This window comes from Paroedura picta, chromosome 12 (genome assembly GCF_049243985.1).
Source record: "Paroedura picta isolate Pp20150507F chromosome 12, Ppicta_v3.0, whole genome shotgun sequence".
NCBI classification, from domain to species: Eukaryota; Metazoa; Chordata; class Lepidosauria; order Squamata; family Gekkonidae; genus Paroedura; species Paroedura picta.
The window spans coordinates 52,672,267-52,694,421 of NC_135380.1; the positions used below are offsets into that span (position 1 = coordinate 52,672,267).

The 22,155-nt window shown below is 46.7% G+C and overlaps 1 protein-coding gene across 5 annotated transcripts in view; it reads left to right on the forward strand.

Annotated features, from left to right (window-relative positions):
• MED27 (mediator complex subunit 27) overlaps nucleotides 1-22,155 on the forward strand; it is a 397,023-nt gene that overhangs the window by 82,980 nt on the left and 291,888 nt on the right. For all 5 annotated transcript variants that reach the window (XM_077306392.1, XM_077306394.1, XM_077306395.1 and 2 more), the window contains exon 3: nucleotides 7,194-7,324. In XM_077306392.1, coding sequence (XP_077162507.1) covers nucleotides 7,194-7,324 — 131 coding nt within the window. The remainder of the gene's footprint in view (nucleotides 1-7,193; nucleotides 7,325-22,155) is intronic.

A 22,155-nucleotide genomic window follows, 5' to 3' on the forward strand; every position in this document is an offset into this window, starting at 1 on the left:
GCCGTTCTGAAATGTCTTTAATTTTCGCCCCTGGCAAGCAACACACCTCTCGGGTTAGGGGGTCGGGCCCAGCCACATGGCGATCCATTCCTCTTAGCAGGGAGTCTCCAATTACCAGTACTCTTTTTTTTTTCTTAACTCCATTTCCTTCTATCCCCGTGACCTTTTCACTTTGTCTTAGACTTTGTTTTGGGACCTCTTCCCTCGTTGACCATTGCACCTCATCTGCAAGGGCCTGAAATCTATTCTGGAGCTCCAAAGGCCCCGAGAACCGTCTTGCTCTACGCCGTTGAGTCTTTTTCCGAACTGTCTGCAAGGATAATCCCCTTATCCTCTTCAGGACTGGTTGTATCCTCTTTATTCTGAGTTGTACAGTTCTGGTCTATGAACTCCTCCCCTTTCTTATTTTGGGTCAGAGTAATAATAATCTCTTCTAAGGCCCTAATCCTTTCCTCCAAAAGTCTTACCACCTTACACTTGGGGCAGATGTAGTCTATCTTGTCTTCTGGGAGGAAGGCAATCATGCCACACTCACTGCAGATGATGGGATGAGTGTTCTGGAGGTCTATTGTAACTTGTAGGCAGTGCAACTACTAGGGAAGTATAATCTACTGATTCTAATTGCTCGGCCAAGAACCCCAGGCTAAGAGCCGCAGGCCAAGAGCCCTTTGTCTCTCGTCCTTCGGCTTGCGCGTCTGGCAAGGAGTAGCCCTTTTTAGTCCTCCCAGCAATCACCCAGCAATCACTGATATTACTGAAGAAGAAGAGTCAGGAGTTGAGTGTTAGCCTTTGTGCTATAAAAGGCTCTTGCTTGTGAGAGGTGTGCTCCTTTGGCACGCACAATACTACAAAAACCAAAGGACTCTTGGGTTCTGGGTCATGCCAGAAGATTCTGTAAGGAGTCAAAGGGCAAGAGCTAAAGGATCTTGGCTGTTGGCTCTTCCCTGGAGGTTCAAGCCGAAGGATCCAGTGAAGTACAGGACTGTTTGAGAAGTTTTAGATGGATCAGAGTGGCATGATGACTGAAAGAGCTGAGGTAGTGTCATGTTCCGTGTGCACCATGTTTGTCTTCCTACCTCAGGGGGACAGCTTTTACACATGCAGGAAGTGTAGATTACTGGCTCTAATGGAGGAGAAGGTACGGCGATTAGAGAAATGCTTGAACATGCTGCAATATGTAAAGGAGGATGAAGAGTCTGTGGACAGAACTCATAAATCACTCTTGAGAGAGCAAGTGCAGGAGGAGGGAAAGTTATCAGAACAAACACTGGAGCACCAAACTCATGAGGGTATTAAATGGAAGGCTGGTACGCATAGGAGTAGAAGAATAAAGAGAAGCTGTGCCCCATTGATGCTTAGCAATGGTTTTAAGGATCTGCTAGATGTTGATTCAGGAACACAGGGGTATGAGCAATTCCCCACAAAGAGCAAGCCCCCACGAAGAGCAGGAAACGTCACAGGCCCCCCATAGGTGAGAGCTTTAGGTGTGCTCCCAAGGGTACAAAGTAATGGGTACTGATAATTGGGGATTCCCTGCTGAGGGGTAGAGGCCGAAGTGTGTAGACCAGACTTGTTCTCTTGAAAGGTCTGCTGCCTACCCGGTGCACGCGTAAGGGATGTCACAGAACGGATGGACAGGCTCATCAAACTCGCAGATCCTTACCCCCTTCTTCTCATCCATGTAGGAACAAATAATACTGCCCAGCAGAGCATGGAACATATTAACAAAGACTTTGTGGATCTGGGGGAAAAGGTAAAGGACCTGGAAGCACAGGTTGTGTTTTCATCAGTCCTTCCTGTAAGTGGCTGTGGCATAGGAAGGGGAGAAAAATCATGCAAGTAAATGACTGGCTACGTCATTGGTGTTATTGGGAAAGGTTTGGATTTCTGGATCACAGTCTACGATGTCAGTATGAGGGGCTACTATGAGGAGACAGCGTGTACCTCACAAGGGACAGAAAAGTATTTTGGGGAGAACCGTTGCACACCTGGTAAAGAGGGCTTTAAACTGAACACAAAGGGGGAGCAAGATGTAAATTTAGAACCTGGTGTGATGGCAAGAACTGAAGATGGGAAGATTGCAAAGGTACAGGGAAAGGGACATGAGCAGGGAACTGCTAACTTGCAAAGTTCAAAAGACAAAACCATGGGGCCTACAAAGGATGGATTACGATGTCTCTACACTTATGCACAGAGTATGGGAAACAAGCAGGAGGAACTTGTAGTCGTAATAGAGGAGTGGTCCCCAACCTTTTTATCACCGGGAACCACTCAACGCCGGGGACCACTCACCGGGGACCACTCAACGCCTTTTACTGAGGCCCGGTGGGTGGGGGTAGTTTACTCCTCTACTCTCAACCACTGCCCTAGCGCTCTCTGATCGCTATGGTAATATTTAAACATCCCCTCAAAATAAGATACAGACACGCCACAACAATGAAGTGTGTTGTAAAGGGCTGGGGGGGAGAAGGCGTCCTTCGGGGCCCACCTACAATTAGTCGAAGGACCACATGTGGTCCACTGCCCACAGGTTGGGGATCGCTATAATAGAGGAAGGGGACTATGAACTAATAGGAATTACAGTAACTTGGTGGGATAATACTTGGTGGGATAATCCCCAATCCCTAATTATTGTGGGGATCTGCTGTAGACCACCAAGCCAGTCAGTGGACTTGAATGAGATACTGCTAGACCAAATTACACAATTTTCAAAAAAGGTGGAAACAGTGGTCACAGGCGATCTCAATTACCCAGATATCTGTTGGAAGACCAACTCTTCTAAAAATAAAAATTCTGTTAAATTCTTAACTTGTCTTGCCGACAGCTTCATTTCCCAGAAAGTAGAGAGGGAAACCAGGGGCTCTGCTATTTTAGACTTGATTCTCATCAATCGGGAAGAACTGGTAGATGAGGTGGAAGTAGTGGGCATACTTGGTAGCAATGACCATGTGCTTTTGAAATTTGCAATTGTGGGAACGAGAAAACCATTACGTAGTCAGACATATAGACTGGACTTCAGGAAACCAGATTTTAACAGACTTAAAGGCATGCTGGGTAGAGTCCTGTGGTCAGAAAGACTTAAAGAGTTGGGAGTCCAAGAGGGCTGGGAGTTTCTTAAAAGTGAAATACTGAAGGCTCAATCACAAACAGTTCCCTTGAGAAGAAAAGATGGAAGGAGCCTAAGGAAGCCAAGTTGGCTCCATAAACAGTTGTCAAAAGATTTGTGGAATAAAAAAGAGTCATTTAGGAAATGGAAGGAAGGTCTTATAACCAAGGATGAGTATAAACAAATAACCAATAATTGTAGGGAGAGTGTTAGAAAAGCTAAAGCTCAATATGAGCTTAGGCTAGCAAGAAATGCTAAACGTAACAAAAAAGGCTTCTTTAGTTATATTTCAAGCAAGAAAAAGAATAGGGACACCATAGGACCGCTTCGAGGACAAGCAATTATAACAAATGATGAAGAAGGGGCTGAACTGCTTAACTCCTATTTCTCTTGTGAGGGAAATGGTGCTCAATGTGGCAAAAATGTAACACAACAGGGGGACTGGAATGGTGGCCTTGGATCACTGTTGGAGCAGTTCACAAACACGTAGTTTTTTTAAAGCAAACAAAGTCTTCTGGGCCAGATGAATTGCATCCGAGGGTACTAAAAGAACTTGCAGATGTCATCTCTGAACCTCTGTCCATTATTTTTGACGCTTCTTGGAGAACAGGTGAGGTGCCAGACGATTGGAGGCGGGCAAATGTTGTCCCCATCCTCAAGAAAGGGAAAAAGGAGGATTCGGGTAACTATCGACCCATCAGCTTGATTTCTGTAGCCTGGCAAAATTTTGGAACAAATAATCAAACACTCGGTCCTTGAGCAGCTGGAACTGAGAGCTGTGATTTCTAAGACACAGAACAGGTTTCGCAAAAAGATGTCTGACATGACATCTCTTTTTTCAAGAAAGTAACTACATTACTGGATCAGAAGGATGCCGTGGACATAGTTCATCTGGATTTCAGTAAAGCTTTTTTTTTTTTTTAAGTTTTATTATTTATTGTTATATAAAGCATTTACAGAAAGGTAAAAAAGAAAAAGGCGACCAGCTATTAAGTAATTATTAATACATATTATAGTATAGTCTGATATTATCTCAAGAAATATGTAGTCAGTTCCCATTGTATATTAACCCTAACCTAATAGTTGCTGCTTTCTTAAGTAAGTCCAGGTAGTTACTCCACTGTTCGTCATATTCTTCCGGTGGTTTCTTATTAACCATGTTAGTGAGTCTTGCCATTTTTGCTAAGTCCGCTAATTTGTCTAGCCATGTAGGAATAGTTGGGGTTTCAGTCACCTTCCAGTGCTTCGCCCACACCAACCGCGCTGCCGTAGTTGCATGGAAGAAGAGGATTCTAGAAGAATTTGGTAAAGCACTTGGATGAAGACTGAGCAACATAGATTCAGGCTTCATTGGGTATCGCATCTTAAATATTTCCTGTAACACCATATGTATTTTGGCGCAATACTTTTTTGCTTTCTCACAATTCCTCCACATATGATAAAAGGAACCTATTGCTTTATTACATTTCCAACATTTATTATCAAACCCATCTGAGATTTTTGCAATGACCTTTGGGCTAATATAGCACCTATAAAACATCTTATACCAATTTTCCCTTAAAATCTGACTGTTGGTTTGTTTAGGAATTTTAATCCATGCTCGTTCCCATTCCTCCATAGCAATTATAGAACCCAGATTTTGCATCCATTTAATCATACAGTTCTTAACTTGTTTCGACTCGGTCTCATATTTGAAAAGTAGTTTATAGATCTGGCCCTGTAGGTGCGGTTTTTTGAGCAATAACATGTTTTCGAAATCACTAAGAGGCATGTTTTTATCCACATGGATCTCAAAGTCTGTTTTTAATCTAGATTTCAATTGATTATACTCCATCCATCGTAGCTCATATCCTTCTTTGTTTAATACTTGCAAGCTCTTGAGCTCACCCGTTCTTGTTAGCAAGTCCTTGTACATTGGGCATGTTATTCATTTTTGCTGCTGTCTAGAAAAATACGCCTCTATTGGTGATTTTAGTATGTATGATGGAGAACAGAGTCTTTTTTCGTATTTGTTCCAGATCTTTAAGAGAGATCTTGTCCAAAAGTTGACCTTAGGTTTTTCCTTTCCTTTTGTTTTCAAGGAGGGCCAGAGCATTTCATGAAAACTTTGCTTGCTATCTGCCTTTTCCAACACCAAGTCTCTTGTCAGTTATCTAATCCGCCACTGCTGTCAATGTTGCCGCATCTTGTAGGATTTCAAAGGCAATTCTTGGCCTCTTATAGTTCCAGATGAACTTATTTATTTCAGACTGCCATTTATTCACCATGGAGTCATTGATATCTGTTGGTAGGATTTGAAAAAGGAAGTTAAATTTTGGTAATATTGACATTTTCACTGTGGCCATTCTTGCTGACCACAAAAGGTTCAAACTGTTCCACTTCTTAAGGTCCTGTTGGATTTGTAATCAAAGCTCCCCGTAGTTGTCTGCAAACAAGGTCTCAGAGCGGTTTCCAATTTGGACTCTTAGGTATTTGACCTTCTTGGGGTTGATCTCACACCTTAATGTCTTTTTGAATGTCTCTGTATTCAGATCAGACATGCCAAATAACAGAACCTAGAAAGATTTACCCTGTATCCAGAATGTTTCCCAAAAGTATTTATCTCTTCCAACAGCAATTCTAAGGTGGAGACTGGGTTGGTTAATACACAGACAACATCATCAGCATAACTTTTAAGTTTAAATTCTTCTCCAGCAAACATAAGTCCCAAAAGCTTTGCGTTCGCTCGAATTTTATAAACTAGAGACTCCAATACCAGGTTGAATAGTAGGGGGGAAAGCGGACATCCTTGTCTAGTTCCCTTCCCAATTTGGATAGTGTCCTTAGTTAACATTCCGTTAACCAAAATTCTTGCCTCCTACTTAGAGTATACATGCTTAATTAGGTTCCAAAAATTATCCCCACATTTTAGTTGGGTGAGAGTGGCCAATAGAAACTCGATTTCAATAAAGCTTTTGATAAGGTTCCACATGATATTCTTGTTCACAATTTGGTAAAATGCGGTATGGATCCTAATTTTGTCAGGTGGATCAATAACTGGTTGACAAATTGTACCCAGAGGGTGCTTGTTAATGGTTCAGCATCTTCTTGGAAAAGAGTGACAAGTGGAGTTTCCCAAGGATCTGTCCTGAGGCCTGTGTTGTTCAACATTTTTATAAATGATTTGGATGAGGGATTAGAGGGGATACTTATTACATTTATAGATGTTACTAAACTGGGAGGGGTAGCAAATACTGTGCTCTGGTTCGGCCTCACTTGGAGTCCTGTGTTCAGTTTTGGGCACCCCAGGTGAAGAGAGATGTTGACAAACTGGAACGTGTCCAGAGGAGGGCAACAAGGATGGTGAGGGGTTTGGAGACCAAGACATATGAGGAAAGGTTGGGGGAGCTTGGTCTATTTAGCCTAGAGAGGAGATGACTGAGAGGGGATCTGATAACCATCTTCAAGTATTTAAAAGGGTGCCATATGGAGGATGGAGCAGAGTAGTTCTCTCTTGTCAAGGAGGGATGGACCAAAACCAATTGGATGGAATCAGTGGAAAAGAAATTGCGTCTAAACATCCACAAGAAGTTCCTGACAGTTAGAGCGGTTTCTCAGTGGAACAGGCTTCCTTGGGAGGTGGTGGGTTCTCTGTCTTTGGAAATTTTTAAACAGAGGCTGGATCGCCATCTGATGGAAGAAGAAGAAGAAGAAGAAGAAGAATTGGTTGTTATATGCAGCTTTTCTCTACCCGAAGGAGTTTCAAAGCGGCTTCCAGTCACCTCCCTTTCGTCTCCCCACCACAGACACCCTGTGAGGGAGGTGGGGCTGAGAGAGCCCTGGTATCACTGCTTTTGTTAGAACAGCTGTATTAGGGCTGTGATGAGCTCAAGGCCCCCCGGATGGGTGCATGTTAGGAAGCGGGGAATCAAACACAGGTTGCCAGATTTGAGGCAGCCGTTCCTTGCTGCCACTCCATGCTGGATCTCTCAGTGTGGGTCTCAGTCAGATGCGTGCATTGTTTAAACGTTGTTAAGGGATAAAAGGGGAGCACTTTGCCTTTTGATGATCTGTCTGCTGATGCCCCTCTGTTCTCTTTTCCTCCTAGTTGCAGTATCATGCAGGACTGGCATCTGGCCTGCTGAATCAGCAGTCCTTGAAACGGTCTGCCAACCAGATGGGAATGTCTGCCAAGCGAAGGCCAAAAGCCCAGCCTACCACCCTCGTGCTCCCTCCTCAGTAAGTAGGGAAGCGTTTCTTTTTAAGGGATAGGTTTTAACTATGCTCTTAGTGGTGGGGGAGGGACATTTGAGCACTGCAGGTAACTGCTGGTTTGGGAATTCTCACATACGGAGTATTCGCTCGTGGTGTTCTGCCAAAGTACATTGATCCTGATTTGCAGCGGGAGGGGGTGGAATCTTCTGGCTGGAATCGACAGGATCTCCCAGGATGCCTTCGCATGCCCCAAAGTCTTTGGGCTTCCGTTTGCCAAGCAGTAGTCTCTGATGTTTCTTGGGAAGTCACTTTTTAGGCTTTATTGGGGAGCAGTTGGATTTCTTTGTGGCTTTTATTTCCCAACTGTGCTTGAAAGGGACACCCCACCCCCACTTTCTAATCCAAGATTAACTTTTGGCTGCATTCCTGTAGGATTACGTATTCACCCCCCCACCACCCCATCTTTTTGTTAAAGACATTGTTTTTTGCAGGTTGCAAGCAATTATGCTGGTAGTCAGCAACTGTAAGGGCACCACCAGTCAGCAATTTAGGAGGTCCAGTGTTGATGCCAAAAAAACAACAACAACAATGCCCAGCAACCACTGGAAGCCCATGCAGTAAAACTTATAAATTAATAAGCATCCTGAAATATTTAGTAACATATATACGGAAATTATTATGACAAGAAGTGAAACCTAGTGCGTTAACATGCTCGGTTCTGAAATGCTCTGTTTTATAGTACTACTAGCTTCAAAGCCTGTTTCTAAGAACGGGTCTTGAAAGGGCCCCTCCCCTGGGCCCTGGCCAGGCAGCATAAGGTGGCTTTGGGCCGCAGCTTGCAGCCGGACCAAGTGGGGAGGACAGGAGTAGTCGAACTTGTTAGCAGGCCCAGGACAGAGCTCCTTAGCAGGCAGTCAGCAGGCCAGGAGGCCCTCGTAGGCGGGCCTTGCCTAGCAGGCCAAGAGCTCCTAGTTATAGGAGCTGCGTAGTTGTGGTGACAAGTCGATCTATTGATGAAGTAAGTCATAAAATGGGTGGCTGCATTGCAGTTCAAAAGAGCATTTTAGCTGTTTGGTTTCAGAAACTAAATCCTAGTGTAGATTCAAGTGGGTTGCTGTGTTAGTCTGAGGGAGAGTGCATGCCCTCGAAAGCTCACGCCTTGAATGAATCTTTGTTGCTTTTAAATCCTAGTGTCCTTTGCCCACCCCAAAGCTGTGGGGTCACCCAGGAGTGGGGAGGGGCGGGAAAGCCGCCCCCCCTCACCCACCCAGCGGTCCCTTCACCTCTCCCCACCCGCCTTCCTCCCTGCCCCGTCCTCTATCCTTTCGCATTCCTACCATCCTTCCTTTCTCTCTCTCTCTGTGCCCTGCACCCACGCTCCACTGCCGCTTTCCCCCACCCACCCACATCCACGCCAAACTCTTCCCCCACCACCCTTCTCCACCAGTCCCCCCCCCCTTAGCCGGCCAGCAGACCACCTTGCGCCCCACCCACCTTCCCCTCCAGCCCCGTCCCCTTTCATTGCTCCTTCCTTCCTTCCTTCCTTCCTTCCTTCCTTCCTTCCTTCCTTCCTTCCTTCCTTCCTTCCTTCCTTCCTTCCTTCCTTCCTTCCTTCCTTCCTTCCTTCCTTCCTTCCTTCCTTCCTTCCTTCCTTCCTTCCTTCCTTCCTTCCTTCCTTCCTTCCTTCTATCCACCCATCCCTTTATCTCCTTTCTCCCTCCCATCCATCCATTTCACTTCTGCCTTTCTTTCTTCCATCGCTTAATCTCCTTTCTCCCACCTTCTTTCTCTCTTTCTCCCTTTCTCTATGCCTGCCTGCCTGCCTTCCTTCCCTCCCTCCCTCCCTCCCTCCCTCCTTCCCTCCAGTGTTCTGGCCACTGCATCTTTCTCCTCCCTCCCTCCCTCCCTCCCTTCACATCCAGGACTTCTACGCAAAACACTCCACCATGCTTTAGGATGCTTAGGGCTGATCCTGCGTTGAGCAGGGGGTTGGACTAGATGGCCTGTATGGCCCCTTCCAACTCTATGATTCTATGATTCTATCACACCATACTAGTGTTCCTGGTATTTCAAATTACAAAGGGCTTAACTTCCTAGTCATAGAATAATAGAGTGGATGCTATCCAGATGCTATTGTGGGAAGCTGAAGAACTGCCCACTTCTGTTGCGGGTTAGTCAGTAGCCATTTGTCTGCTGGAATTCCCTTCATGCCAGGAAGCTTTACAAAGGCTCACTGCCTTCATCCACAGATGACCATCTCAGACTTTTTGTGAGGAGGGAGACTGGTCAAACTGGTTATACTAGTAACTTTAATGATTAAATTTAATTTCTGGCATATACAGGAATGTATTCCCAATTAATATTCAAATCGTGTAGAACTTGGGAAATGGAAGCAGGGCACAGGCTGGTAGAATTTTGTCAAGAGAATACAATGGTCATAGCAAACACTCTTTTCCAACAACCCAAGAGACAACTCTACACATGGACAACACCAGACGGTCAACACAGAAATCAGATTGACCATGTGTTCTGCAGCCAAAGATGGAGAAGTTCTATACAGTCAGTAAAAACAAGACCAGGAGCTGATTGTGGTTCAAATCATCAGCTTCTTGTTGCAAAATTTAGGCTTAAATTGAAGAAAGTAGGGAAAAGCACTAGGCCACCCATATCATATCCCGGACGAATATACAGTAGAGGTGACAAATAGATTTTAGGAATTAGATCTGATAGACACAGTGCGGACGTTGGACAGAGGTTCGCAACATTGTACAAGAGGTAGCAACTAAAACCATCCCAAAGAAAAAGAAATGCAAGAAAGCAAAATGGCTGTCTGAGGAAGCTTTACCAATAGCTGAGGAGAGAAGGGAAGTGAAAGGCAAGGGAGAAAGAGAAAGATACGCCCAACTGAATGCAGAATTCCAGAGAATAGCTAAAAGAGATAAGAATGCCTTCTTAAATGAACAGTGCAAACAAATAGAAGAAAACAATAGAATAGGGAAGACCAGAGATCTCTTCAAGAAAATTGGGGATATGAAGAGAACGTATCATTCAAAGATGGGTATGATGGGCAGAGGAACTAGAGATCAAATTGCCAACATACGCTGGATCATGGAGAAAGCTAGGGAGTTCCACAAAAACATCTACTTCTGCTTCCTTGACTATGCTAAAGCCTTTGATTGTGTGGAGCACAACAATTTGTGGCCAGTTCTTAAAGAGATGGGAACACTAGAGCATCTTATCCGTCACTTGAGAAACCTATATGCAAGAAGCAACAGTAAGAACAGGCATGGAATCACTGATTTGTTCAAAATTGAGAAAGAAGTTCGGCAAGGCTGTATACTGTCGCCTTGCCTGTTTAACTTGTATGCGGAGCACATCACGAGAAAGGCGGGATTAGAGGAGTCACAAATTGGGATCAAGATTGCAGGGAGAAATATCAACAACCTCAGATATGCAGACGATACCACTGTAATGGCAGAAAGTGAAGAGGAACTAAAGAGCCTGTTGATGCGGGTGAAGGAGGAGAGTGCAAAAGTTGGCTTGAAACTCAACATCAAGTAAACGAAGATCATGGCATCCGACCCTCTCAATTCCTGGCAAATAGATGGGGAAGAAAGTGACAGATTTTATTTTCCTGGGCTCCAAGATCACTGCAGATGGGGACTGCAGCAAAGAAATTAAAAGACGCTTGCTCCTGGGGAGGAAAGCTATGGCAAATCTAGACAGCATCCTAAAAAGCAGAGACATCACCCTGCCAACAAAAGTGCGTCTAGTCAAGGCTATGGTATTCCCAGTTGCAATGTATGGCTGCGAAAGTTGGACCATAAGGAAGGCCGAGCGTCAAAGAATTGAGGCTTTTGAACTCTGCTGCTGGAGAAGACTCTTGCGAGTCCCTTGGACTGCAAGGCGAACAAACCGATCAGTCCTAGAGGAGATCAGCCCTGACTGCTCTTTAGAAGGCGAGATCCTGAAGATGAAACTCAAATACTTTGGCCACCTCATGAGAAGGAAGGACTCCCTGGAGAAGAGCCTAATGCTGGGAGCGATCGAGGGCAAAAGAAGAAGGGGACGACAGAGAATGAGGTGGCTGGATGGAGTCACTGAAGCAGTTGGTGCAAACTTAAATGGACTCCGGGGAATGGCAGAGGACAGGAAGGCCTGGTGGATCATTGTCCATGGGCTCATGATGGGTCGGATACGACTTTGCAACTAACAACAATACCAAGGAAAGGCAGATGGAGGCAGAAGGGCTTCCATAGACCAGGGCAGGCCTGCTAGTGCAGTGAGCTGCCTGGGCTGGCAAAACGTAGCATGACTGGATGGCCCGTCCTAACTCTCCTGGTATCCAGGAGGCCAGGGAGCACAGCCAAATGGTTTTCCCTGCCCTCCTAGCAACCAGGAGGAGAAGGAGTGTTGTACTGTTACTGCAGAGTGTGGCTGGATGGTCATTCCCATCTCCCTGGCTTACCTCCTGCCAGCTCTTCTTCCTCATGGCAAGTGCTGGAAAGCAGCACAGAGGAGGAGGAGGAGGAGGAGGAGGAAGGCATGAAAGAGCCCCTGATTGGCTCTCGAAGTATGTGGAAGTGCTGTCATGCCATTGAGGGCATGTTCCCCAGTGAGGGCCAATCAGAGGTTCAGCATATCATTAGAAGGACCGTAGGGTTTTTACAGGTTATGATAATAATGCATGATTCCATTATTCGAGCCTTGTTACGGGCTGTTAATACTTCAGAACGTCTTTGTCATTTATCCTTGTTTTCTTCAGTCAATTGGAGTAGCATTTCTGGTTAGTCTATTGCTTGAGTATTATGATGGTGCGGTTTGCATGTTCAAAGACATGCCCTCTTAGAGACTTTTCTTATCTGGCCAAGGATGCCTCTGGGTATTGCTGTCCTATTTTTATCAGTTTGTATGGCACATTCTTCCCTAGAAAATGATTTTAGGTTTAAGAACAAAAAAGCCCTATGTGTGGACTACGTTGTTATTAAACTTTTAGCTCTCACTTCCTGATGGGTAGATATGGCTCATTCAGTTGCTTTTCCCAAGCTACTAGCTTAATACATTGTCTTAAATCTATTTTGAATATGTTATCAGTGAAAGAAAAATTATTTAGAAGCAAAACTTGGCTTTGATTTCTCAACTTCAGGTTCACCCAAGGACAACTGCTGCAACCTGAGAACAAAATTTGGGGTGGCTGGGGGGATTTCTTATTCACATTTTCTGGCAGTGTCACCCCTTTTTCCTAAATGGAAAATTCTGATCTCTTAATTGGGGAGAAAAGCACAGGGCTCACTTGCCCAATTATCCCATAGCAAAGGTCTTTGTTCCCAGCCCTTTCAAAACGGGTTTTCTTGGAGCTGGAATGACTCATCCCTTCTTTGTAATTTGGGGAAGGAAATGTGACTGCCTTCACACACAACCAATCATACTTTGTCACAATAAGAATGAGCCCTGGGATTCTCAGTCCTCTGATCCTTCTCCCATCTCTTCTGCCCTGTCCTCATGCACAACCCGGAAATTACCGTCTCCCACATTTGTGAGAAGCCAGCGTTTATCTTGTCTGAATTGTTTTCTTGTTCTCTTGGGATCGAACCAGGCCTTAGATCGCATGCCTTTACTCCACGCCGGCTTTTCTCCGGGTGCTGCGGCGCCAGTGCTCATCTGGGGAGGGCATTTCCTCTTCTACCAGATCAGCCATCAAGTGCATAATAGGAGAGGAATGTGCCCCACAATAGAAGATGCATATAAAAGGGTTTAATGTCTGAGCTAGAGAGAGGAAGCAGAAATGGGAGCTTCAACGCTTCCAATAAAATGTGGTTGTTTTTCCTCATCTATAGGCATCCCGTTTCCTCTTCCGATTTCCCCTCCCCCTGCAGAAGGTGGGAGCAAACGCTGGGCTCCCTCCTTCTGAAGTGGCACAGGAGGAAAGGCCTCGTCCGCTGCATTCTAGGTGCCACCTGGCCTGTGCCTCTAGATCCGCTCCTGGAGATGCGATGCATCAGAAGCGGATGGTTTCTCTTGTGAAATGGCCACGTGAGTTCTTCCAAACTTTGCACTTTGAACCCTTTCCCAGATGCACAAAGCAGCTAGCCCCATGTGGAAGCTTCACTTGCAAAACCCCTGCGGAGAGGCAGGGAGCAGCTGAAGAGACTGGCGTGTGGCACAGGCGGGCGTTCGGGGAGGAGGGGGGATTGCCGTTTCTGGGAATGTTCTGGAATCCTGGCTGTCGAGTTAGCGCAGTGGGTCATGTAACTTCGTTAGCAGTTTCTCTGTAATCTCCAATTTGCTCATTATTCTCTATCACGATGACAAGAAAAATGGAACAAGAGCTAAAATAAAATAACCACTTGAAAATGGGGATGAGTTTCTCGTCCCTTTGGGCTCTCTCCATTGTGGGATAATAGGTTTTTCAGTTGGTCAGAATTCTCCTGTTGATGACTTGATTTACTGAGGTGGGCCTAAATAATTTTTTTTTGGGGGGGGAGGGGCTGGTGAAGGAAGAGCAGCTTCCCACCCTCTGTTAGGCCATTTCACCTAGTTGCCTAAGTTTTAGCATCATCTGTGTTGGGGTGTGTGTGTGTGTATCCTGAGAACCAGCAGCCCAATCGTGCAGTTCAGAAGGCTTTCCAACACTCTCCAAGTAACAGCCTCACCTGTGCAGGTGAAGTGACATATGCCAGGGAGGGGGTTGGCATGGTGGCTTCCCAGTGCAGAACCAGCATCAGAATGACCCCCCCCCCCCCGATGATGACATCTTCAGTTATTTGGGATTTAAATAATTTAGCGGTAAGTGCATGGAGATGGGTTTGCATAGAGTCGGGCCTGTAAGTTGTCCCACTACTGTCATCCTTAACTGACAGTCGGTCATAAATCTGATTCTCTGGAGGGGGGGGGCAGTTGCTCCTTTGTTGTCGGAATCAGAGGCATCTGTTTACTTCCTGCAGATATCAAGCATCTCCCTGCGAGCGTCCCTGGGGGGGTCCCTGGGGCACAAGAGAAAGCTGCAGATGTCTGTCTCTTGAGGAGCTCTGAGCTTCCTGGGGCCCCTTCTCTTTTTGTCTTGCCCCCGGAGAGACTGCCCCGGCCACAAACACTCACCGGGTCATCTCTCGTGAGTGGATATTTATTTCCTTATCCAAATGCAAAGCTGAATGTAGCTCAGAAGTCTGAGAACTCGTTTGATTTATTTTTAATGTTTATATTTATATATTCCGCCCTTTCCCAAAGGCTCAGGGTGCATCACATCAATTAAAAACACACCGCAGAAATATGAATATAACTCAGTGGTTTTCAGCCTGGGGGTTCGGACCACTTTGGGGGTCGAACGACCCTTTCACGGGGGTCGCACCAGGGCGAGCAGATTGGCTGGGGGCGTCACAATTGTTGCCCCTGCTGGTCACGTGCCACAGCCCAGCCCAGATGCGACAAGAAACTCTGCTCTAGGCCTGCCTGTGTTGCCTCCCCAAAATCATGGGTTTTCTTGGCTTCTCCCCCACCCTTCTCTCCAAGGGGGTCCCAAAGTGGCCAACATCACCCCTCTTCCATTTCATCATTTCGGACGATTCGGGGCCAATGCAAGTCAATATCTCCATTGACTTGCATTGGAAAGACTTCCCCGCCTTCCCCGGGGGCTGGGAGGGAGGGGGTGCAAGTTGCACCCCTGAAACATCTTGGGGAGCTCGGGGAGGGTCTTCCCTGCGTCCCCTGAACGTTTCAAGAAGATTGGACCAAGGGGTCCAATCCTAGGGGCTCCCAAAGAGGGTGCCCCTATCTGCTCCATTGGTTACAATGGAGTGTCAGATTCTTTAGGTTGAACATATTTCTCCATAGACTTCTATGGGGAATGTTCCTTGGGAGCCCCCAGGATGGGACCCCCTGGTGCAATCTTGCTGAAACTTGCAGGGGACGGAGGGAAGACCACCCCAGAGCTCCCCTGCAAGTTTCATGAAGATTGGACCAAGGGGTCCCATCCTATGGGCTCCCAAAAGCATGAGAAAAAAATGATTTCAGAAGGAAATTGGCAATTTACACGCTGAAAATGATTTCAGAAACCCAAAGGCAAAAAACTTTTGAAAAGAGGAGAGCGGGAGAGGGAGAAGAGGGAGGGAAAAAAAGAGAAAAATAGAAAAGGAGAAGAAAAAAAACCCTAAAACAAACTATTGATGTCTTCTCCAGCGCAGTCCACAGGCCAGGTCCAGAGAGGTCCACCAGGAGTCCAGGAGGCAGGCAGGCAGGCAGGCAGGCCGCTCTACCAAGCAGGAGCTTAGGAGCAGCATAGCCAGCCAGCCAGCCAGAGCTCAAAGTGAGCTCCAGCAAGCAGCCCCTTGCTTTAAGTAGCCTCCTCCTGGGCAGGCTACAAAGCAAGGGGATTTAAAAAATAAAAACCCTTCTGTGAGTGGCCAGAATGCCTGAGCTGGAAAGCTACAGGCATTCTGATTGGCCACTCACTCCCCCCCCCCCACCGCCATTTTAGGCGGCAAAAAATAAAGTAAAAAAAAAAAAAGACAGCCAGAGAGGCTTCAGGCAATGGCAATCTTGGTGATTCGGACCGCTAGAGGGAGCCAGAGGGCCGATTCGAACCGTTTCTGGCTCGGAAACGCGCGAATCGGCCCCGATTTGGGCGATTTGGGCGTTTCCGAACCCGAATCGCCCGTCCCTAATAAGGACCAATGTTGCCAATTGGTTCCTGAAAGCAGAAACGTTATTTTTAAAAGTGCAATCTCGGCGTTATGCATACCTGCTTTTTTAGTGGAATTCAGTAGTGTTTCAATCGTTTCCCACAGGTTTCCGGTCTCACCAAAAATCGCTATCCAGGAAGCGATTTTTTCTGTGCTTTGTCCCGCCCCTGGCCATCAGTCAAACGAACAGCCAATGGGTGGTTGTTATCATGCTCCCGAAAAGCCCCTTTCCCTTTAAGCACAGGTTTAAAAAAAAAGAAAAACGCACGTTGCAACAAATATGCCTTGATTCCTTGATTCCTTGATTCCTCCTAACATAGAGACCCATCTAGCTGGCAGCTGGTGTGTGAGCTGCCGATTCATCGTTGCCACGCTCCCCCCAGTGAAACCCCCCCCCCCCGTGCACGGGCGCAATTTTCAGCCGAAAATAAAGGGAACTTGCAAACGGGGCTGTGTTGTGCTTGGTGACTTGAGGGGAACTTTAAAGCAGCTCTGTGGTGGGACTGTAGCCGGAGAAGCCTCGCTGGGTGAATGAAGCCTCGCTGGGTCGTTGCTTTCTGCTCGCTCTGAGAAAAAAAGAATGGCGATAACTTCGCCGGAAGTTCGGAGGAGAGAGCCAGGGGGAGGGACTTGGCTGGAAGCGCAACAATGGGAACGCACAGGTCGTTTTTGCTACTGTTGCAGATTGTTTGCAAGAGTGTAGCACTTTTCGGAGGGTGAATCCACTTTTCTGGATTTCCCTTTTTGCGGATCGGTTTCAGGAGTGTGGCAGATTGTGTGCGACGTCGTGCATAACTGCAAATTAGTAGCGTTTACAATTTGGAAGCCTTTTGCAACATTGACTTTGTGCGGAATGGACCTTACAATTGATAAACTATTGGGCTTTATTTCCTAAGCCCTTGGGAGAGGGTGGCATGTGAATCTGAGAAATAAATAAAACACGAACATAATTTCTGAAAAGCTGACTACCATGGTGAACAGGTTCTCTGAACAGACAACATAGACACTTTCTAAGATGGAAAATAAATCTTCTGACAGAATTTTACCTTGCCTAATGTGTTAATTAATGTGTTAGTTCTAGTTGGTATGTTATTGTTATATTGTTACATTGATACTGATACTATTCCATATCAATGTTCCGAAATGTTTTCTGTAAACCGCCCAGAGCCGTAGGGAAGGGTGGTATAAAAATCTAAATCAGTGGTCCCCAACCTGCGGGCCGTGGCCCGGTGCCGGGCTGCGAAGACCTTGGCGCCGGGCTGCGGCTCCCTCTCCCCGCCCCCCCCGCAGTAAAAAACGTCCCAGGCCGCAAACATCCCAGGCTGGGAAGCTTCTTACTGCGGGAGGGGGGGAGGGAATCAGGACCGCGCCCGCGCATTGGCATTTGCGGCCGCGTCGCGCATGTGCACATGTGCCACGTGTGGCTGAAATCGTGCATGCGCTGCACTTCCGCGCATGTGCGCAAGTGCCGCGCATGCACGATTTCGGCCGCGTGTGGCACATGTGCGCATGCGTGGCCCGGCCGCTCATGCGCATTGCACGGCTGCAGCCGCGGTCGCGCATGCGCGGCGTGTGCGCACGGGCAGTTGCCCTGCTGGTCCCCAGCCTCAAAAAGGTTGGGGACCACTGATCTAAATAAATAAATAAAATAAATAAAATAATTAATAAGGCTGGTGATGAACATCCTTGTTGTGTATAAACTTGTGTATAAAGGCAGTGAAATGGAGCTTTTGGGGTCCCAGTTCCAGAAGCAAAGAGCGCTTTGACCCTTATTGTCCTGCCATAATGTGGTCGGTTAATCCTTAGGAAATTGAAGTAGAACTTTTCTAGAGCGTGAGACGCTAAATTTCCTCTGAATTACAGAGAGTTTGGCTGTTTCCCCTGCTGGCAAGTGCTGCATTAAGTTACAATATTCATTAAATACCACAGAGATGATATGCAATAAAGAAATAATCCCGAGACCCGGGCAAGTGCTTCTCCCTAGAAGAGTTAATATAATTAAAGATTAAAATGCTATGTGCATTCTCAAACATGTAGATACCTTTTTGTACATGATGGGAATTGCATTAATAAGGAAGAGATCATTTCCCAATATCTTTCTCTACGAGAGACTTGCTCAGGATCCTTGTTCATTCTGATTTATCACAGTATTGCTTTAGTGTTACTTTTTGCAAGGTGCCAAAGTAGCAAGCGTAAAAACTGGCGCTACTGCAAAGGCACAATGGAGACAAAAGCGTCTCCTTCCAGCGTTCAGTCTGGTGATGTGGTTGCGACTCTGGTTCCATTCACACAGAGCCCTGCAAAAACAAGGGGTGGGTGGGTGGGGGGTTCTGAGAACGGGCTCTGCCAGGGAATAGCGCGAGAGGCGGTGAGCATGCATGGGGCCTGGCGCCAGGTCCCCAGTCAGAGTCCTGTTTCTAGCAGTTCCCAAGGTCTGGGCAGTAATGCTTACTGCCTTCTGACTGGGCTGTAAGGGAAGTAGCGGTAGCCCACTGGTGAGACGGCAACGCTGGCTTTTATGTAACACGGCTGCTGAAGATGCCACACCGGCCCAGCTTGTGGCCGGAGGCTGAGCCTTGGTGGCTCAGCGTGGAGAAATCCCACACACGTGCCGGAGTTCGGTTTTGCTCTTTCTGCTGCAACGTCCAAGAAGGAAGATGGTTAGAATTTGAGAGAGGGAAGCATCAGCATTCACCCGCTGGCTCCAGACCGCCCAAGATCGCTCCTTTAAGAGACAGAGAGAGAGATGGTGTCTGTGGGGAGCAACAGCACCATTTCATCCACTCAAGTCCACTTTCTTCATACTCCACAGAGGACGGGGATCTTTCTAGAATCCTCCACAGCAGCGATGGCCAAATAGTTTGCCACGGGTGCCCATGGGACTGTGTCACTCTCACCCACAGCCCTCTCTGCCTTGGGCTTTCTCAACCAGGGTTTTGTGATGACCCTGGAAGGGTTTCCTGAATGGGCGTGAGTTAATTTTTTGATATATATTTTTAAAATTTGTTAAACATTTATCAGATGATAAAACCATATATGGTCATGTCGACCCCCCCTCTTAAAATCGCCAATGATGGGTCTGGGTGGGTGGGAAGAGGAGGGGCCCCGGGTGGGCAGGGACACCGCTATGCCTCCAAACAACATTCTTCACCATTGCATCACCTCTAGGGTTTCTCAAAACCTGAAAATAGTTTTAGGGGTTTCTTAATGATAAAAAAGTTGAGAAAGGCTGTTGTAGATTATTGAGGTGGGGGACAGGCAACCTGTGCCTTTCCAGCTTTGTGTAGTTGAGCCACCGACTGTGCATCTCCAGTATGGAGGCTGACCAATGTTGTGTGCCTTTTCAGTATGGATGTGTGGAGCAGGCGGTGTCTGTGCGCAAGCGCACGGTCTAGACAGAGTGGTGGTGGTGGAAAGTGCCATCACGTCTCCACTGACTCATGGTGACTCTGTTAGTCAAGAGGTGACTTCCCATTGTCCGCCCTCACCTGGCTACCATGGATTTCCTAGGAGGGCTTCCTTCCAAATATTAACTGGGGCTGCCCCTGTTTAGTCTCTGAGACCTGACTTGGTCAGACTAAACTGGACTGTCCCACATGATATAGCAGATAATGGTAAATCTGTGCTTAGAATGAAACTAGCATCAGATATCATAAAAAAGGGGGGAGCAGTTGTGAAGACAAACTGATAACAGTTTCAAAAGCATTCTTTTGTATGGAATGGCAATTTTTGTGGGGGGGGGGGGAGGCAAGAGCCCTGCTGGGTCAGACAGTGGTCCATCTAGTACAGCCTCCTGTATCACACGGTGGCCAACCAGTTCCTCTGGAGGTCTCTATTTATTTACGGTCATTTAGACCAAAATTTTTGAAGCACTACTATACAATAGCAGTTTGTAAAGGGAAGGTAACACATTAAAATGTTAAAAATGTATCAACAATAAAACTTAAAAAGCCAACATTTAGAAGCCGTTGACTATTTTACATGGATAAAATGAGCCATAAAAGCTATAAAACTAATAAAACTGTTAAAATATAAAACAAGAGACTAGATTAAGAGGCGTGCAATACATCTGCTAACCAAAAAACATAAGAAGTTCTGTGGACCTGTCATGGCAATAAATGAGTGACCCATTCTTTCCTAATTCTTAAAGCTAGCCACGCAAATTTTGCTACTTTGCTAGTTAACAAATTATCTGTATCTGATAGCAATATTTGCAGGCGATGCTTTCTCAGGTCGTGAGGCGATGCTTTCTCAGGTCGTGATTGTAAGCTGTGACTTCTTCGGGTCCTCTGGAGGTCCAGCAATGGGGCAGAGGGGCCGAGGCCTTCATAAGAATATCAGAAGAGCCCTGCTGGGTCAGACAGTGGTCCATCTAGTACAGCCTCCTGTATCACACGGTGGCCAACCAGTTCCTCTGGAGGTCCAGCAATGGGACAGAGAGGCCGAGGCCTTCATAAGAATATCAGAAGAGCCCTGCTGGGTCAGACAGTGGTCCATCTAGTACAGCCTCCTGTATCACACGGTGGCCAACCAGTTCCTCTGGAGGTCCAGCAATGGGGCAGAGAGGCCGAGGCCTTCATAAGAATATCAGAAGAGCCCTGCTGGGTCAGACAGTGGTCCATCTAGTACAGCCTCCTGTATCACACGGTGGCCAACCAGTTCCTCTGGAGGTCCATCAATGGGGCAGAGAGGCCGAGGCCTTCATAAGAATATCAGAAGAGCCCTGCTGGGTCAGACAGTGGTCCATCTAGTACAGCCTCCTGTATCACACGGTGGCCAACCAGTTCCTCTGGAGGTCCATCAATGGGGCAGAGAGGCCGAGGCCTTCATAAGAATATCAGAAGAGCCCTGCTGGGTCAGTGGTCCATCTAGTCTAGCCTCCTGTTGCACACAGTGGCCCGATAACCAAAATGTGTTTCATGCTCTGTTTGTTTCAGCAGCATGTTCTTTCAGCATCTTGTGATGGCATATTCTGCTTCTGATGCAGCATGCATAGAGATGTGAAGGCCTGAGGGAAAAAATCGAAACATTTAGGGGATGAAAGGGTTCCCCCCTCCCCCTCTTCTACCAAGGTCTTTTTTCAACGTTTCTGATGGAAAAATGGGAAATTTTGAGGAGTGTGTGTGTGCGTTGGGGGGCTCCTCAGTAAAATATTTTGTCTTTTGGAATTAGTGAAATGCTTTTCAAAACAAGATGTGCAGTTAGCCACAGAAGTAAGAAGAAAACATGTCCCGGTGTAGATCAGGAGTTCTCAACCAGGGTTTCGTGAAACCTTGGGGTTTCTTGACAGCCCTGGAAGGGTTTCCCAAATGGGTTGGAACTAATTAATTTTATTATATTTTTAAATGTCTTAAACATTTATAGTGTAATGTGACCATGTATAGTCATGTTGACCTCCCCCCACCCCCCAATTCCATTGATGGCCCTGGGGACGGTGGGCAGGGGAGGGGCCATTGGTGGGCGTGGCCACAGCTCTGCTTCCCATCCATATTCTGCATAATCATGCCACTTCTGGAGTTTCTTTGAGCCTGAAGAATGTTTCAGGGGTTTCTAATCAGTAAAAGAGTTGAGAAAAGCTGGTGTAGATATTGTTAGGTGCGAAGTCGTGTCCGACTCATTGCGACCCCATGGACAATGATCCTCCAGGCCCTCCTGTCCTCCACCATTCCCCGGAGTCCATTTAAGTTTGCACCTACTGCTTCAGAGACTCCATCCAGCCACCTCAACAGGGGCATCACATCAAAATCACAAGATGTCATAGTCCCATTGTCTACGGCACTGGTCAGACCACACCTGGAGTACTGTGTGCAATTCTGGAGGCCTCACTTCAAGAAGGACGTAGATAAAATTGAAAGGGTACAGAGGAGAGCAACGAGGATGATCTAGGGCCAAGGGACCAAGCCCTATGAAGATAGGTTGAGGGACTTGGGAATGTTCAGCCTGGAGAAAAGGAGGTTGAGAGGGGACATGATAGCCCTCTTTAAATATTTGAAAGGTTGTCACTTGGAGGAGGGCAGGATGTTGTTCCCATTGGCTGCAGAGGAAAGGACGCGCAGTAATGGGTTGGGTTTAAACTACAAGTACAACGATATAGGCTAGATATCAGGAAAAAAAATTTCACAGTCAGAGTAGTTCAGTAGTGGAATAGGCTGCCTAAGGAGGTGGTGAGCACTGGCA